The sequence below is a fragment of the Apostichopus japonicus genome, chromosome 16, assembly GCF_037975245.1.
Source record: "Apostichopus japonicus isolate 1M-3 chromosome 16, ASM3797524v1, whole genome shotgun sequence".
Lineage (NCBI taxonomy): Eukaryota > Metazoa > Echinodermata > Holothuroidea > Aspidochirotida > Stichopodidae > Apostichopus > Apostichopus japonicus.
In genome coordinates this window covers 19,707,134-19,727,219 of record NC_092576.1, presented here as the reverse complement: position 1 = coordinate 19,727,219, position 20,086 = coordinate 19,707,134, and the positions used below count along the sequence as shown (strand labels likewise).

General features: G+C 37.9%; 2 protein-coding genes across 7 annotated transcripts in view; one reads left to right on the top strand and one right to left on the bottom strand.

Annotated features, from left to right (window-relative positions):
• Nucleotides 1–974: 974 nt before the first annotated feature.
• Nucleotides 975–20,086, top strand: part of LOC139982765 (uncharacterized) — a 117,251-nt gene continuing 98,139 nt past the window's right edge. For 4 of the 5 annotated variants that reach the window (XM_071995851.1, XM_071995850.1, XM_071995847.1 and 1 more), the window contains exon 1: nucleotides 975–1,150. The gene's annotated coding sequence lies outside the window, so the exon portion shown is untranslated. The remainder of the gene's footprint in view (nucleotides 1,151–20,086) is intronic. The other variant, XM_071995849.1, reaches the window with a different exon arrangement.
• The window catches only part of LOC139982764 (uncharacterized), a 29,654-nt gene continuing 19,823 nt past the window's right edge, over nucleotides 10,256–20,086 (bottom strand). For both annotated transcript variants that reach the window (XM_071995845.1, XM_071995846.1), the window contains 3 exons: nucleotides 19,650–19,694; nucleotides 18,343–18,396; nucleotides 10,256–15,046 (listed from right to left, as the gene is read on the bottom strand). In XM_071995845.1, coding sequence (XP_071851946.1) covers nucleotides 12,806–15,046; nucleotides 18,343–18,396; nucleotides 19,650–19,694 — 2,340 coding nt within the window. In that variant the 3' untranslated portion in view covers nucleotides 10,256–12,805. The remainder of the gene's footprint in view (nucleotides 15,047–18,342; nucleotides 18,397–19,649; nucleotides 19,695–20,086) is intronic.

The following is a 20,086-nucleotide window of genomic DNA, read 5'->3' as shown; positions in this document are numbered from 1 at the left end:
ATAAATCATTTGGTATTGTAGGTATAAATCATTCGGAATTGTTGGAAGTTCCTTAGAAAACAACTAGAAATAAGGTTTGGCCTAGGCCATGTTAGCTTTGTATATTCGACATGTGGTATGACCCCTTCAGTTTTGACAACAGACTCGGGGAAAATTTGTGTTACCTTAATAGTTACCACCATTAATTAAGCTAGAAAGGAAACATCATCTCCCTTGCCCCCTCCCCATTTTGTCTCTCTTACCCCTCCCATACGCAGCTCTCAGTAATTTTACATTTTACCTAATCATATATTAGAATTTGGGACAAAATTTCTTCCAAACCTTAGCACAACTTAAATTACGCCACAAAACCTAACATTCCTAATAGACCGTACACTAAAGGAATGGGTTCCACTACATTGAAAACGATTTGAGTGAAGTCTTGTCGGTAGTAGCCCATAGCATGCAAACGGCTTGGCGAAAGTCTACCTAATTTCAAAATGGCGGCGACAGCAACAAAATCGCCGAGTCGAGGTAATCGTTTTGTGACTGGCCGTCTTAGACAACCATTTCACCTAATCTTTACAGCATCATGTAGGAGAGTACAAGATCCACAAATGGGAGAACTTTTTTGCTGTAACTCTCTTTCGTTGGTTCGTTTTGACCTATTTTGTGTCAGTTAGGAATACATGTGTGAGGACGAAGTTGGATTGCAATCGTTGTTTCATAGGTTTTCGTTGATTTTTTCTCGGGTTTCTTTGCCCTACCATACATTGGAATTACTTTTAATCCATTCTGTGAGGTTCCGGTAAGTTGTAAACTATCAATGTCTGTAAATTCTGTGAGTGAAACGTAGGACCGACTTTACGTAAAATGCGGGCAAATTCAAATTTAATGATATGCGTGATCGTTGATCATTCTTCGAGGTCACGGGGTCAGACTCCCAACTGATTAGATCTGTTTTGATTGTTTGATTATGTGACACAGAAAATGTGTGGTGTATCTATGCAGGCAATTGGTCAACTACAGATGTATGCTAATACCACTGCCGGCTAGGTATTGTGATATTCTGTAACAGACTGCAGGATATTCTGATTGTCGTGGATATTTGCACCTTTTCGAAGACCAAATTTTGTTATAATATCAAGGTCCATAAGAAGTGAAGTCTGAGGTGAGTTTATTCTGAATTTCATAGCCAACTTTTGTTTCGATAAGGCTGACAAATTACCGTGCAATCAGGGGCGGCGGAACGGGAAAATTATTGGGTGGGGGGGGGCTAATGTGTGGAGACTATCTAAGCGGAGCGCCACCATCGGTTGGCGCGGAGCGTACAAGAAAATTTTTGGGTTTTTCAAATCCCCAGATGGCCGGAAACGGCACTTCCCGAGTGTTTTATGCTGCGAATACCTAGCCCTAAAATATGGGTCTCAGGCCTGCAATTTCTCAGATTGCAGGTACAATTCTGTAAAAATATTGTAATTTGTATACTCGATGGTGTTTTAAGAGAGAAGCTATATTACTCGTAGTGTACTCGCAAAGACGTTTTTGAGTGTAGTAAATTGCTACTTGCAATTAAATGCAATAATTAAATAAATGTCATAAGAAAAAACAGAAAGCATTTCTTAATGTCAACAAATGGGTAATTCCAAAACCATGTGCAGTTGCCAACAATTTTTTATCAACCAAGCACTGATATATCCTTCAGTGGATACACCATCGATGTTGGAGAACTGGCTGAAATGAGGCAAGTCAATGGCCTAAGACGAAGTTGTGTTGCGCATACCGGTACTCACACTCACTGCTTCCACTTTTCACGGGGCGTGGAAACGCGGTTGGGGTGACAATGTGGTCTATAGCCAGGGGACGGGCCGAGGGTCCCCCAGCATTTATTAAAATTATTACTCCTATATAGTATACGTGTGCATCGGACAGATCGACAAGTATGCATTGAAAAATGGGCAGATGCACGTTTCGGAGCCTTGGTAAATATTGGGGGGGGGGGGCTTATCATGCATTTGCCCCCTCAACTTTTTCATTGGGGGGGTGAGCCCCCAAGCCCCCCCGGTTCCGCCGCCACTGCACGGAATCAGTATAGTAAAGGCTTCATAATAAGCGTGTTCAGAGTTACGAGTGCGCATGCCCGATTCTCACTTGGAATCAGGTCTCGGAAAACGTAAACAATGACAGCTTTTCATAACGATAATCGCACTAAGAATGGGTTACTGCGACATTCGGAATTTAATTCAAGTGCATATTTCGGTGAGTTTACGACCTAAAACGTGTATAAAGGAAAAAGTATGTAACACGGGAACCCCGTTCCCGGGAAATTTTCATTCACTCGCGGGAAATTTTGGAGCAGAGATAAAAAAAAAAAATCTTCGTTACTCGCGGGAAATTTTGGAGCAGAGATATAAATAAAATAAAATACAGACAGCAAAAACATGAAGAGGGAGGAAGAAAGAATGGGAAAAATGATAAGAAATAAGACGTGTCCGACAATAAAATATCATAGGTGAACCATTAAATTAGCACATTAAACTCTATTATTACCGATTTACCGTCAGTCACTATCTGCGGGTCAATATAGGCCTATGTGTACTACGTGGCCTAGGCTACACCAAATATCGAACGTTACTTGGGCTCAGCATGTTACGGGACTTTGCCACTTTTTTAATTTTTTAGATTTTTTGTACGAAAGATTGATATTGTACGTATTGAAAGTATATTTTCTGGAATAAACGATAGCCGATTAACGATAGAAATAAATCTGTACTATTCCTATGTATGTAGTTTATAATCCCGTGTTTACGTAGCCCCTATGATACATTCTTATTGTCTGAAGTTCCAAACACGTGGTGAAGTGCTGGTAGTTAAACACTTTTCATTGTGAACTTTTGAACTTGAAGGGGTTGCCCTGTTCCAATATCATGGAATAGTGGGAAACTCCCAATTTCTTTTTGTGTACGGATTACTAGTTTAATCCATGTGCGAACGTGATAATCTAATATCTTACGTCGAGTATGAATGAAGGATGGTGTGTGTTGCTTTTTTCCACGGTTTGTGCTTTTCTTATGGAAGTGTATGTTAAAAAACAAAGGTTCTAATATAGCGTGTTATTTTTTATATTTTTTATAACCGTGCGTGTTAGGGTGTACATACTGTAGCCTAGGCTATGCCTATTGAATTTATGACATTGACAGTCTCGTCACTAAATGCTTTGAACCATAGATGAAAGTTGAGGAAAATACCGGTTGTAGTTACGATACCGGGATTCATGTTGCACCAAAACGACTTATGTGCTACCGTAACATGGTTTAACACATGTATGTGTAGTACACTGGCAATCACTGTAAAAATGGACCACCAAATCACGTCATTTGGGTCTTCAATTTTCAAAAAGCTTTAGCATCTGATGGGGGCACCCCCCCCCCACAATGCGTTCCGCGGCGGGAAATCCGACTTAGTTGGATTTATGTTCCAGGGGAAAAAAAAAAACATTTTTTTCTGGCAGTGAGGAGCCTGCATAGTAGAGGCATTGATATCGTTTAGTTCGCTTTTCATGTTACGAAATATTAGTTCTCTTCATTTTTATGCATGATTTAAAATAAGCTTAGTCTTATTCTTGGCATATTCCTACTACTTATAGGGTGGGTTCAATTTGTTCAAACAGAAAAAAAGATATTTATTTTATTTGGTAAGAACATTATAAAAAATAATCAGCGGGTGGGGGAATTTCCAGGGGTTATTCCAAGGAATATTAGTATTACGCTGCGATGGTGTACTGTACACTCTGCCTTTAGAAAGCACAACATTGACTCGGCAGAAATGGCATTGTAAAAAATTCCCCGAGCCTAAATAGCTGAAGACTTTACCATCTTTATAGTCCGTCATCAGTCTTTGCTTCAGTTCAATGTTATCAATACTGGTAAAATAATGCGCAATATCAATGAACATGTAAGGCGGCCATTTTTCCATTGCAAATTCGCCTTCCCATGCAAGTGGCAAATCCGAAAAATGATCGACGGGGTCTCTCCTTCAACCTGAAGTACCGATGCGTAGTCATCTGCCTTTTCATTTCGCGCATCTGCTATGTTAACTTCAGCAATGTTCATCTGAACGACAGCATACGCTAAAGCAACCAACTCTTCTTTTCGGCCACTCATTTTCAACTTTCGTTTCTTTAAAAATTCCTTCAGTCTGTCAGTTTCCAAAGTTTAAACTGTTCCAAAGTTGTAGAAATATCCATCCCGAAGCGAAAAAAAAAAAGAGTAAATTTAGACCTAAGTTATGCGATTTTTAATGTTTACTGTAGGTGCTCATTAAGTTAGCATGGTTACGCGAACAGACTACTCTCGTCTCAACGAGAGTATTCTTATTTGACCTGTTGACCTCGATTGCGCAATGCAAATAAACTGTTCTCTGAACTGGCTTATTGACGCACGCTACACTCTAAAAACAAAAGAGTGAACTTTTCACTCTTCTCACGGAGTGAAAAAAATTTAACTCCAAAGGAGCGGAAATTCACTCCATTAGACAACAGAAATCTTCGTATTTCAAAGCTAAATTACTTAATATTCACTGTTTACAAAGGAGTGAACAAATGAGCCAATCAAATGCTAAGAACGCTCACTCTTACTTTGGAGTGAAGGATCAACCAATCAGTCAGTACGCGTTTCTTCGAATACAGAAATATTTGTAGTTACGCCATTTTTTTTACTCGTTTGCCTTCGCTCGTTCGTGTCGTTTTACATCTTAAAACATGTCAGTTTCGCAGTGGCTTGAAGAAAGCGGATTTGGACGTGATGGTATTCAGTTGTTTGGAGGTAAGGTTAACAAGCAAATGTTGAAAGAACGTGAAATTATATAGAATTTAGAAGGTTGCCATGGCCGCAGGTCGTCGTTGCCTACAGTCGATTGGCTAGGCTCTTAAACGTTACGCTTAACAGTGTAGCGGAAACATTTAACATTAGGCTTGGTACCATACACATTAACACATTGGCTAGTTGTTTGGAGGCACAAGCACTCGTAACGTTATGTATAGGTGTATAGTATATAAACACGCCTACATAACGTTACGAGTGCCTGTGTTCGGAGGTAATGCCTATGCTTAAGGCTAATGTTAGGCCTATGAGTAATGGGCCAGAAGTTAATGCAGCTAAGGTCCAGGAATTGTTTTTTCTTAATGAACGTTTTCCTTTATGATTTTTTGTTATTTCACGTATCAAGATGTAACGTCACAAACTGAAACAGAGACAGCAGAATTACCAGGTTGTTTTTGGATACATTTATTCACAGGTGGAAAATTCGGAATAAGGGGAAATTTCCTGAAAGAAAATTACAAAATAATAGTAGAAACAATCAACTTCGGACGACAAACAATTGCAATGTTCAATCATAACTATCATGAATAGCAATAGCTAATAATATATATGTATGTCCCTCTTTACAAAGTTCACTAGGTCTATATCAATTTAACCTCAATATACGGGAGAAAAATACTAGCCTACATGGCATTAAGGTTAAATAGCATTTACAGTACAAACAATTCAGGTATGTTTATGGTCCTACGCAGCTGAGAAAGAAACTTATGCCAAAAGATTGCATGACCTTCTAACCCCTTAAAAGCGAATATCCGAAGAGTTACAAATGCCTATACACAGTGTATGGACATAGCAAATGAAACACCCTCCAAAGCAAACACAAGATTCATCTACTTTAAAATGGGTACTATCTGTGATGTTGAGTAACTTCTTCATTCATAGTACAGACAGCAATGAGTAATAATGTAGAAAACCAGTCAGGGTCTGAAAGGAATATCAATAATTATAACGTTGCCCTTTACCAGTTAATTATACAACAAAGATGTATCCCCTTTCACTATTTAATTCACAAGGGAATACAAAATTAATATGGACAGAAAATAGAATTAATCTATCAACTGTGTTGGAAAATCTGAATGATTGCTTACAACAGGGATGTTAATGGTCCTATGCAGCAGAGAGAGAAACTTATGCCAAAAGATTGATTGAACTTCTAAGCCCTAAAAGGGAATATCCTAAGAGCGTTATATATGACTACACACACTGTATTGTTCTGTTAGTGCAGTACCAAAGGTAAGGACCATTTGTTGTGTTTGGTGTAAAGGTTATTACCCTTCCTGCTTCAACTGTTGGATAGTTTTTAATAGACAAAATTGATAGTGATGTAAAGACGTTATTTTGTCAACTAAAGTGTACCACAGAATTATAAACTAAAAAAATCTGTCCATTATATCCATAACCACACATTTTTAACTGGGTAATAATGATTTGAAATAACTTTGTCGTTTCAGGTAGGCTGTGTGCACCAACGTTGGCCAATTTGTTAAGGAGAAGCCCCTGAAGTGTACCCAACCTTTTCTGCTGGGCCAAGGTCCAGACAGGAGGCCAACCCAATTCTTTTTCATTTTTGGTTCCTTGCTTTAGCAAAAGGAACCTATGCAGTCAGGTTGGCGTATGTGTGTGTGTGCGTGTGTATGTGTGCACTTGCAGTCCATACCGTTGTGGGACAGCCGGGAACATACTTCCATACCGTTGTGGGACATATTCTGTGTATCATACGGTTGTGGGACGTCCCACAATAGCTCTTTGGCTAAAAAAATTACAAAATGACAAATTCTAAAAAAAATCACGAAAAAAATATTTTTCCACAAATGTATGTACTTTTGTTCAAGTTGTGTGAAAGAGTGAAACTAAATGAGTGCAATAGCGCCCTCCCGTCCCACAAGAGTATTTTCACTTTCTTTGCCTAATGGATAGAAACTGTCCCACAAGTGTTGGTATGTGAGTACTTCATTCATTGTATGCCATATCATATTTATGAAGAGCCTTTTGATGGGAAAATGTATAGTAATAAACACCCATATCTCTGGCACAAAATACAAAAATATTTTTGTGGCAGAAGTTAAAATTTAATATTTTCAAATGATAGACCAGGCATCCAGAGCATTTGTGGGTCATTCCATGTGAAATCATCCAATTTACCAAAAAGACAACGAAACATCCCAATGTCTGCAAATGCCTATAATTTTGTAATAGATTGTAAATTTGGCCTCTAATTGTAAATTGACATGTTCATTTTTGAGATATACTCATTTGTAAATCACTTTAAATCAATTTTCAGTCATTTTGAGGAGCAATGTACATGAAAAATACAATAACCTTTGACTTCAAGTTGCATCACTTTTTTCACCCTATTGAGGTCTTCTGGAATACTAGAATTTGAGTGAATATAACCCAATATTGTGGATATATTTGCATTTCAAAATGCTGTATTGTGACATTTTTCTAAAAAATGACCCTTGACCTGCTGTCAAACTTGGTATCAACACTGATTTGAACCTTGGGCCTCAAATTGATTTTCAATATGCCTCTTGGTCATAACCTATTAAATATTCAATGTGTTCCTGCTTGTAATGGTAAAATGCAACCTCATTAATATTGATGTGTTTGTCTACAATAAGTATATGGGGGCAATGAGATTGAAACCCCATTGCAGTGAGTCAATGGTCATTACACTGAGTCAGAAAGAGGGATTTCCCCAACTGATTTATGATTGAGGTGAAGGTATGTTTTAAAAACTGTATGTCTCTCGGTCATGACATGTCACAAATTTGGTGTCAATCCCTGAAATGACTAAGTTACAATAAGTCAATTGAGTTAAAAACCTCATTGCTCCTTTAACATACTGTGGAAAACCCTCTAAAAGGCTGCATTTACCCTTACATTCAGGGAGAAACCCCTCTTTTTGACTCATTGTAAATGTCATTTTCGGGGAAAAGCAACATCTAATAGCATTTTGAATAAATAACTCATTAGTATAGTATATAATATTCAGGGTTCAATCTGAGGTAAATGTATGGGGATGTATGGGGATTTTAAAAAGTGCATGAAGGAGAGAAAATAGAAGGGACTAAGGAATGACCTTTTTTGTACCCGTTGATTATTCTTAAACTGTATTCAATTCCAACATCATATTAAGGTAAAACATGTTTCACAGTGGCCAAAATTTTTCGCACGCTCTGGGCACGTGTGTATTAGTATTCGGCAGCATCATTAGAATTGTTCACGTTCTAGCAAATAACCGCCAGTTTGGAATCAGTCGGAACTTTCGCCACCAAGCCTGAGGGGGGGGGGGATTGAAATCACGCCTTATAGCCAATAGCCAAATATGCGTCCTTCCGTACCGCTTTACAGAAAAGTGCAGTCCCACCCAACATAAATCCAGACGGGAATCAGATGTTTGAATACCCCACCTATAGTTAACATAATAATAATACGATTATATGAGAATGAGTTACAATACGCGCAGCTGAGTTCTGGATTATTTGGAGTCTATGAATCTGTTCTTGTGGAAGACTGAGAAGTAAGGAATTGCCCATATCCAACCTTGAAGTGATAAAAGAACGTACACTTTGTTCAGTTGCCTTATCATTTAAATATTTTCGTAATTTGTAGATGCCTCTGAGATGAAATGCAGCAGAACTTGTTAATTTGGAAATGTGGAGTTTCATAGACATATTGGAATCAAAATTACACCAAGACAAGGGCGTAGGAACCGGGGGGGCTGGGGGGGGGCGCCAGCCCCCCCCCCCAGTGAAAAATGTGGAGGGGCGGAAGTATCATTCCGCCCCCCCCGCTTCGCACGTCAGAAAACCCCTTTTTCATTTCCAAATGAGAAAAAAATCTCATTTGGAGCACCAAATTGCATCTAAGGCCAGGTGAAAATGCAAAATTATATACAAAATGGAGTGGGTGGGTTGAAGTGTGCTATATTGCACCAAATTGCATCTGAGGCCCCCTGGAAATGCAAAAAAAATCCAAAGGGGAGGGGGACACCCCCTCCCCTTAGACCCCTCCCCCAGGCCAGCCATCAGTCTTCAGCCCCCCCCCCCCCACTCAAAAGTACCTTCCTATGCCACTGCACCAAGATTATGCGCATGAGTGGAAGGGCAAACCTGAACATTACCAATTGATATAGTTATCAAACTATATAAACTAAAAGTCAAAATATTTTCTTCATGAGATCTGCAAGGTCTGGAAAGTGTCATTTCGTCACTACGCTGCGTGCCAACCGATTGTGGTGCTCTGCTTAACTTTAGTAGGTGACCGCCCTCCCCCATGAAATTATTGGACTGCTCAAGATTTATAATTAGCCACGCCCCTGCCCCCAGGACAAAAAATACTGATACAATTATGGATGGTGTTCCATGCAACCCTCCCCAAAAATGTTGGCGCCCCTGAAATTTCCCTAGAATCACAATCTTGAAACTGGCAATTTTTTAGTCAAGTTTCCAGGGACAATGTTTTTCAGATAGTTAACTCTAACTCATGCACATATATTACAACAATTGAACTGACCAGAATAACTTATTTCTCTGCAGATTTGAACATACTGTAGCTCCCGAGAATATGGGTGTTGTTCACTAGTCCCTAGTTCGGTCAGTCAAAGTCTGGACCCATTTATGGCTCGCTGATAATGAACTATACTATATTATATTACAGACATCGGTACATAAGTATTGTTTTCTATTTGCACTACGATAATTTAAACAGCTAGTGAACCACATGATACTATATCACCACTATGTTGAATGATTAATAATGACAAAGGACTTTTGATGTGTACCAGAAAAATTTAGATGGATCCAGACTGATGCACTTATCCCCTTGTTTTCATGACAATCCTGATGAAAATCAATAGAAAAGATATGGGAGAGGTGTGTTCCTGGAAATGTATGCTCATTCGATCACTAACTGCATACAAATTTAGATTATCTCAATCTTAGACTGATTGACTTCTTAATTGCACATTATTTGTGGTGATTTTTATTTTATTCACTCTGTTGCTGCACTGATTCTTGTGAATCATGTATGAACAGAAATATTCATTTACCACAAAATGACTTGAAAATATGACATTTGACCTAGAATTCATGCATCCATAGTGTCACAACTGGATCATTATTTATTCAACAATAAAAAGAGGATCAGTGTGTTGAATAGGAAGTAATACTGTTTACATGATGGAATTCAATTAAATTTAATGAAATTTGGTGAAGTTTGAACCTTGAAAGCATGTAAATTTGAAGTTTGTAAATTAATAGATTAAAAGCATTTCATTACAAGCAAAGATTTTTACACAGCTAAGATGAATGCAGACTTTTTGATATACTGTAACATTTTGCATGCTTGCACACTCTTGCTTCCTCGACAATAGACAAAAATAAGTGAAAATCTTGTTTCTATGTTTTCTAGAATATATTGAATAAACTTTGTAAAACTGGTTTGAACAAGAATAATGGTACAATATTCAATAAAGTAAAATAACCTGATCTTTCAAACTACAACTCTCTTCTCCAACCACTTGAATTTACTCCAACTCCAACTTCTCAAACAAATCACTTAAAGTTACATTTTTATTTTTTTAACAAATTAATCAGAACAAATATCAAATTTGTTGGTAAGGTTAGGCTTGCTTCTGCATGTATGTAATGAAGGTTAATCACTGAGCATGAACAAAGCATAATCTTTAACCTGTATTTTAGTTCATTGCATTAATTGCACTTCGCTGTTACAAATAGTTTTTCAAACAATAAACAAACTAGTATGGAATTAATATGTTATATTAATTAACAAGAATACCAACAATTCATGACCTGTATCTTAGTTCATTGCATTACTTGCACTTTGTTCAGTTCAGAGCTAACTTCATTCAAATTCCAATTTGATTGCATTCAATTTTATACTGTCAATAATTATAATATCATGTGTTTAAAGAAATTGGCATTTTTTAGAAAAGATTAAAATTGATCAATTTATTGCAAAATTACAATAGGTTTTAATTTGAAGTTGTCCATTTCAGTTGGCTTCCAATTTGATTATATTGTCAACAATTTTATTATAAACATCTCAATGTACATACATTTTCAGAAATTTATGCAATTTTCTAAAAATGAATCATTGTAATTGATCAATCCATTGCTTGTATACAAAAAAATAAAATATTCCAAATTATAGTGTGATGTCACCTTAAGCTGTATTAGTGATGTTTGTTGAGAGCTGCACATATTAAAGATGAATTCCATAATCTAGCATACATACATATTAAAGATGAATTCCATAATCTAGCATACACAAAAAAAAACGAAGCAATTTGTTGAAACAAAGCTTTAAACCCATTCAGAAATTGATTGAACACGGAACTTAGTTCCTAGTTCACACGCCACTGGGTGTTGCGGCCCGTTTTTAAGCAAGTAGGCACTGGATGACTACAGTCATCATCACATGAATTTGCACACATTAGAGCTATGGGTGCCCTCCTTTGTTTGAAAACGAGTATACAACGTTTGACGCACTGTGGGGTTAATTCTTCTAACCAAAGTTAGACAAGTTCTCCTGTAAATATGTATATTCATAAACTGTAGGCCTATAACAGGCCTGAGTAATGATTTACCCTGATAAGAATACTCCTGACTTGTTTGGTTTGAAACACTGACTGAAATACACACTTTGCCTTAACCTGACCCTTCTGCACCAACATACACACATGATCTACCACAGGCTTTCCTGTGTGATCCACCTAGCCTTTCACTTTGGTTCAATGAATGTGACACTTGCTATGATTGAGGTTTCCAAAAGGTTTATTGGTGGTGTACATCACATGAAGCACGTTTATTATAAAGCTGTGCATTTCACTTTGACTAAAGATGCAACTTCTGAGTGTTTGGAAGAAAATGCCATCAGCATTTCTGTGGGAGACTGGTGGGCTGTTGAGTACGGGGGTATGGTCTATCCAGGAGAAGTCAAGTGATCTTTGGTGATGATTACCAGGTTTCTGTTATGGTCCCAGCTGGGAAACACTGGAAGTGGCCTAACTCCCCAGATGAGATATATTATCAAATACATACGCTAGTGAGAAAGCGGAAACACCAATAACTGAACAGTCCATTGTGGACCTGTAGATAGCAGACAAACAGTTCAGTATCAGACAGTATGGGCTGTCCATGATTAACATTGTTAATAACTGTATTCTAAGGTTTAACTACAATCTGCAGGTTACCAAACAATACAAGGTTAGTGTTACTTTTTATCTGTTTTACCTGAAGAAGTTCATGAGAAGTAAAGAGATTGTGTGAGGGAACATGTCTGTGTGCAGGAAGGTCTAACAAGTCAATGATGACCAGGGGATAGATTGTAAAGCGCATAAAAATATCGCAGATTGTGCCCTATAGAACTGTTAAAAAAACATGTAACGTGACTCACAATAGCACGAGTCACACTTATCAATATTTTATTTACATATCACCTAAAATTGCTTCCAATGTATCCCAATATTGCACACATAAATTAAACCACCTTTGTTATTGATTATTTTCTGTCATGTATAGAAAAAATGCTTGTTAGTCCTTTTCATGTAACGTGGGTCATGCTGTATTTTGTGCCAATTAAACAGATGTATGTGATACAATGATTATTTGTTGTTACCATTTTATGCCTTATGCCAACATATTCCAACACTATGATGATGGAAACATAAAATGCATGGTTGAAATATTTATGTGAAAATGACTAAAATGTAATGTGAAGCATATAGTGGAATTGCCCATCATGGGGAACATGCATACAAAGTATAAACTTGATCCAACTAGGCATGTTCAAGTTGGGGGGGGGGGGGTTTCAAGCTGAAATGACATGATAGGGTGACAGAGTGGCATGGTCCTTCGGATGTTAAGCGGCGTAACAGACAGACATAGTGAATGACGTACTAAGAGGACCATAGCCTGCATTTAGTGTTCAGCCCGATTTATTCCTTTTTTTTCCCTCTGAATTATGTTCCAAACTTTGGATTTTATTTGGCTGACAGACCTGTTTTGGAGACACTGATGTTTAGATTTTGCTTGGAGACACTCATCAGTGTTGGGCGGATGCATTGTTTTGAGAGCTTTTTGCAGATGAGGATCACTCATGATAGCACTCTCTTCGGTCTCACTCCATTTCTTTTTCACAACTTTCACCCTTTTTTTGGGTTCTTTTTTAGGTTTTTTTGTGGCTTTTTTTGGCACACAGTCATCACCACTGTCATCACTCCCATCACAATCACTATCTATCTCTATGTCGGACAGGACCTGATCTCCTTGGATCTGACAGTCATCCAGTGACTGACCTTTCAGATCGTGGATGCTGCCTTCCTCAGCCTTCAGTAGCAACTTACTGATTTTGGCCAGGAAAATAATATCCTGGGGAAGGCGATAATACTGTCGATGAACATTGACGTCATGGCCCAAATGGTTGGCCAATTGCTCCAGTTCTGATGAGGACAGGTTAAGGATTTGTGACACTGTGGCTAAGTGTTTCCTGAGATTTGTTGCCGTAAGCCTGCTAGGATGCTTAGCACCACATTGTTTGGCATGTTGCTTCAAACATTGATGGCCTCTTAGAGGCTGCACTGATTCGTCACTTGGGCAGGCAAAAACGTAAGGATTCTCTCCAGAAACCCCTGCAGCCTCCCGGTTCTCATTCAGTATGGTCAAAGACTCAACCATATCCTCTGTGAGCATGATTGGCACACCACGGCCCTTCTTCCCTCGAGTCATTATTAATGTCAGCCTTTTCAAGGCTAGTTTCTGGGGCAAAGGCAGTGATTGGTATATTTCATCGTGAAACTCATCAGCCTTGGTGATGTGGGTTTGATACCAGTCCAAGTTGAGGAACTGTGTTTCCCCAGGCCGGCGTCTGTTGAATGTTATGACATTACTTAGTGTTAGGGAGGCTAGCTCTCTCCAGAGGGAGGTTGTGACACCATCTGATTCTATCTTTTGTTTTGTTTCTTTTGTTTTGTTCAAAATCAGCTGATTAAGTTTAACTGTATCAGCAGTTAATGGGATCTTTTTGGGCTTCTCCCATGTCTGTTTACACTGCTGCTTATACACTTTGGAAGAAATGTTCTTCTTCCATTTGAAACTCTTCAGTTTAAGGAACTGTTCTGCTTTGTATTCATACTCAGTGTTTCCAGTTTCAATGGCATCACTAATGACAAGCTCAGCTAGCACTGCCAAGCTTTGTCCAAGCTTATTCGCAAGAGAAGGTGAAGCAAAGGCTTGTGTGCTGGCATTGAACCCAGAACAAACTCTGACCGCCTGAACAACTTTTGTGAAGTTTGATGGATCAATCAAGTCCTTTGCAGACTCCACATTGGGACATATTTTCTTAGCTTCTAAAAGAAGCCCGGCAATGCGTCTCATCTTTTCTGACACAATATTCCGGCAAGTCATTTCATTATGACCATCATCTACATGGTGCTCTCCATACTTGCAAATCCACTCATCCCCCCTTATTGTCAGAACTATCCCATCTGACCTCATACTAGCTAGAATAGTTTGAAGTTTGGAACTGCAAGGTTCCTTAGTTGGGAGAAGAGCACCTCCAGCCATTTGACAGTTTGACAGCTTGGGTGATTCACTGGTCTTTTTAGCTGTGCAGTTGCTCTCATGTCGCCACAAAGCAGTTTTGACAAAATACCCATGGCAATGAGGACATGGTAAATAATCTGCTGGTCCCATGGTCCCCACTTTTGGCCGCTTATATACCAATAATTCCCCCATCCCTTCCTTTATAACTTTGGAATTGTATGCATAGTCCCCCTTCTTTCTAATATCTTCAAAAACTGCATTACGAGCCGATGATTTTTTGGGCAACAGAAGAGCTTTGACCACTAAGGCCTCTCCTGCATGGTGGGTTTGCAGATGGCGCGCAATCTTAGGGACAACCTTTTCACAGTACAGACAGCAATGTACTCTGTCCCACATTCTCTTGGAGGTGGGGGCTGTGCTAAATTTGGTAGATGTTACTTTTAGAACTTTGGATGTAGATGGCATGGAATCCGAGGAACTACTAGTGTCGTCAGATGAGGTCTGTGGGCCTGGAGATTCGAATCCACTACTTTCCTCTTCACTTTCTTCTTCACTTTCTTCTTCACTTTCTTCTTCACTCTCGTAAAGGTGAGTTAGGTGTCTTAGCCTGTCTGGAATCTTTGAAATAAGATTTGAAATGTTCACCATTAACAAATAAACCAGCCAAACTCAAATTAGTTATTCTTTTATAGTTATAAAGGCAAACAAGTGATTTGTGCATTACTGTGCATTAAGGATCTATTAGGGCTGAGTGGCCAGATTTATTACAGAGAAAATGTGTCAAATTCACATTTTCCGCAAATTTCATTTGCATACAAGAAATGCAATTTTTGGCTCAAAACTGTTTGCTCGATTTCTATTGCAATAACTCTTTTCGATAATTGATAATCATACTGATCAGTAAATTGACTGGAATAATAACTGATTCTGGATAGTGACTAGTATTGCAGGATTGTCATAACCACCCATATCAGATGGAGCAATGGCAATGTGACATGTACTCTATTGATTTTGGTTGTCTGAGCTCAATTGGGTCATACCTGGTCCTATCAAGTTCAAACTTGGAGTGTAGGTTCCTCATGATAATTACATGGTTCCTGTGGTTTTTGGAGAGGTAAACAGAGGTCAAAGAATAAGACACCTTTAGACATGCGAAGTCCACTGTACCTTTTTAGGGATGTTCAAACCTGCTTTGTAATTTTTAAATAACAAAAGTTGTGTGTGAATTGAAGTAATCAATTCCTATGGTAGAACTCACCTACACACATACAGTTGTGGGACATTCGTGGGACAATTAAAGTAGTCCATTCCTATAATATAACACATATAACACATACAGTTGTGGGACAACCCATCCTATGATAGAACTTTTCTCAAACACATAGTTGTGGGACAGTTGAAGTAATCAATCCCTATAACAGAACTTTCTTCACACATATACAGTTGTGGGACCACTGAGGTAATCAATTTCTATGATAGAACTTACCTTACACACATACAACTGTGGGACAATAGAAGTAATCCATTCCAATTATTGCTCTTTCCTCACACATACAGTTGTGGGACAGTTGAAGTAATCAATCCCTATGACAGAACTTTCTTCACACATATACAATTGTGGGACCAGTGAAATAATCAATTTCTATGATAGAACTTACCTTACACACATACAACTGTGGGACAATAGAAGTAATCCATTCCAATTATTGCTCTTTCCTCACACATACAGTTGTGGGGCAGTTGAAGTAATCAATCCCTATGACAGAACTTTCTTCACACATATACAATTGTGGGACCAGTGAAATAATCAATTTCTATGATAGAACTTACCTTACACACATACAACTGTGGGACAATAGAAGTAATTCATTCCAATTATTGCTCTTTCCTCACACATACAGTTGTGTGGCAGTTGAAGTAATCAATCCCTATGACAGAACTTTCTTCACACATATACAGTTGTGGGACCAGTGAAGTAATCAATTTCTATGATAGAACTTACCTTACACACATACAACTGTGGGACAATAGAAGTAATCCATTCCAATTATTGCTCTTTCCTCACACATACAGTTGTGGGACAGTTGAAGTAATCAATCCCTAAGACAGAACTTTCTTCACACATATACAATTGTGGGACCAGTGAAATAATCAATTTCTATGATAGAACTTACCTTACACACATACAACTGTGGGACAATAGAAGTAATCCATTCCAATTATTGCTCTTTCCTCACACATACAGTTGTGGGGCAGTTGAAGTAATCAATCCCTAAGACAGAACTTTCTTCACACATATACAATTGTGGGACCAGTGAAATAATCAATTTCTATGATAGAACTTACCTTACCCACATACAACTGTGGGACAATAGAAGTAATTCATTCCAATTATTGCTCTTTCCTCACACATACAGTTGTGGGGCAGTTGAAGTAATCAATCCCTATGACAGAACTTTCTTCACACATATACAGTTGTGGGACCAGTGAAGTAATCAATTTCTATGATAGAACTTACCTTACACACATACAACTGTGGGACAATAGAAGTAATCCATTCCAATTATTGCTCTTTCCTCACACTTACAGTTGTGGGGCAGTTGAATAATTCATACATATGATAGAAATTTCCTCACAAACATACAGTTGTGGGACAAATGAATTAATCAATTCCTATGATAGATCTAAAACAGATACAGTTGTGGGACAACTGAAGTAATCATTTTCTATGAAAGAGCTTACCTCACACACATACAGTTGTGGGACAATTGAAGTAATCAATTCCTATTAAGCTAACCTCGCACATATACAGTTGTGGAACAATTGAAGTAATCAATTCCTATGATAGAACTTACCTACACAAATACATTTCTGGGACCCAATCGAAGCAATCCATCGGTATATGGTACCATTGTGGGACATTTGAAGTAATCAATCCATATGATATGATGTACCCCACACATATACAGTTATGGGACAAGAGAAGTAGCCCATTCCTACTATAGAATTTACCTCACACATACAGTTATGGGACAAGAGAAGTAGCCCATTCCTATGATAGAACATACCTCGCACACAGAGTTCTGGGACAATTGAACTAATCAATACCTACGATAAAAATTTCCCGCACACAATAACAAATAAAGTAATATCTGTTAACCTAGTTTTAATAAGCAAAATTTTAAATTTCCTATATCAGTTGTTAACACATCATAAACTAGCTTTAAATATGTGGTATGGTAATAATCAGTGAATCATGTTTTGGACGTTACATGGTCCGTGGAAAAGTAAATGCATAAAAAAATTTTTAGAATAAGTTTCATTTACCGTAAAGTACAATGGAACTTAATTGGCCTATTTTTTACAGAAATATTTGCAATTTGTCACTTTTTCACACAATGCCTTTTCAAACATCCCAAAAATGAGAACAAATAAATTTACATGATATCAATACATATTCATAAGGTATAGGTATTTATCACCCTAACCTGCAATTGTGGAAACAAAATTGGGAAATCAATTTGAAATTTTGGCATGGAATTGCCCATATGAGGAATTTGAAATAAGGAGGAAATCGGTGTCTGTACTATTCCATATTTTAACTTTCAATAAAGTAAGAATGAAAGACAGCTGAGCATATTTTCCACAACTATACAAACTGTATGTTAGAAGTAATTACCATGGTCAGAATTCATCAGAATTTGTCGGCCAAAATAAAGATATAAAACCCACTTCTTCTGCTATTTATTTCTAACATACAGTATAGTACATATACATTATGAAAATGTTTTTCCACGAATGAGAGAGTGATTCAGGTCATTCATTCTCACTTTCTCAAAGGTTCCAATTTTGAGCTGTTCAACCACTGAAGCACTTTAATGTCCAATATATTTAGAGATGAATCCTGTACATACCACTATTTGACTCGGCCCACCATAATCTGGGAAAGCTTCTGTGTCGTGTTTGGTCTATGTAGGCAAGAAAGATTATTAGGTAAAGACATGGATAGTTTACAAAGTGGGTTTCATTATCATTGAAATCAAGAGGGGATCTTTCTCTCCAAACCCCTACACAGATATTGAGATGATGGTGTGGAGAGAACACTGTTGAGTGTAATTTTACACTATTATTCTTAAGTAGATGTGACAATAACAAATCTTGATGACATCATTCAGTGTACACAGCATTCATAGGCTACTATGATATATATATAACTTTGGTGAAATTGGTTACAATGCTTCTGCGATTGATGCAGGGTTTCAATGCGATAATTAATGGATCATGGTTTGTGTTTCCCTTCAATAATATTTGTAGAGTACAGACTCATTTTGACACTGGATTCTCTTTTATTCTTCTGTAATTACCAAATAAATCGACAAACGTACTGCACCGCATTTTTACGCTATACATTTTGCGAAATTTATCACGTGTGGTGATTTTAAGTGTGTCGCATTTTGTGATGCGATACCAGCGATTTTTAATGCTGATAGTCTACAATTTGCAGTGGAAATTTCTCATTCATACCAATATAGAGATCCAAACATGCTCTCGTTGACTGCAGGGTCACCCTATCAGTATGTGTTTGCACCTTCGTTTAGGGTGATTGATTGTGCGCCCTCATTGGATGGTGTTTAAATTGTCAAATGATCTTGACGAATACACCAATATGGAGACCTGAACCAAAAACCAGTCTTGTTTGTACTTTATTAATCAGCTAATAAACCCCCCCCCCATCCTCGGCGCACTTCCAATCAAAAGGCAGCATGCACACAAAATGCTAAGTCCTATTACTAGTAGCTATTCTGCTATATACATCTTGAACACTGATGAGATCGTTTGAGCGTAGGGGTACAGTAAGTTTGTGGTAGTACCAACATGGAGGTGGCAGCAAGAGTTGGTCATCTAGACAGGGTAAAATTAATCTGCTAATTAGGGAATAAGTTGTACAGTTACCAATGACCAGGGTTACCAATGACCAGGGTAATACCTCTGAAGCACTTTGAAACCTCTTGTGGTATCAAAAACTATATCAAATGCAAGATATTTTTGGCTATTATTAATGAATCACATTCAGAAGATATATTTCCCAATGTATTATTAGAACAGAATATATGTACAGTATGACACGTTTTGAAACCAACGCCAAAACCTATGCAACATATCTGTAGGGGAAAACATCCAGCTGCCAAGTAGAAACTCACTGCAGTAAAAATGAACCTACCTTCTCATGTTCCTCATCCATTGTAGTGTCCTGATTTGTTGAGTCCTGTGTGTAAAATGTATAATAATTAAGTAATTAATATTGGATCTGCAGAATGCTTTGCTTTCAATATTCTCCCAGTTTATTATCATTCATGCCAAGAACTCCTGACATTTTGTTTCAGCTGTTTAAAAAAAAAATTTTTTAGTGGCTTGAGTTTTCTTTTGCTGTGCTTTCAGATTTATGATGTCATGGTCAGATATATGCCAGGATTGTGTTCAGTAGTACTGATAAGTCTGTTGTATTGATGAGACCTAGGTGTCAAATTTTTTGTTATTATAATTGTTATAATAATCTGTGGACAGATGTATCCTAATAAGGTTTGCTGTATAGTTTTTGGTGGATGTCAAAGGTCGTCTGGGGTCAACAGGGGTCAATAAGCCAGTTCAGAGTTACAA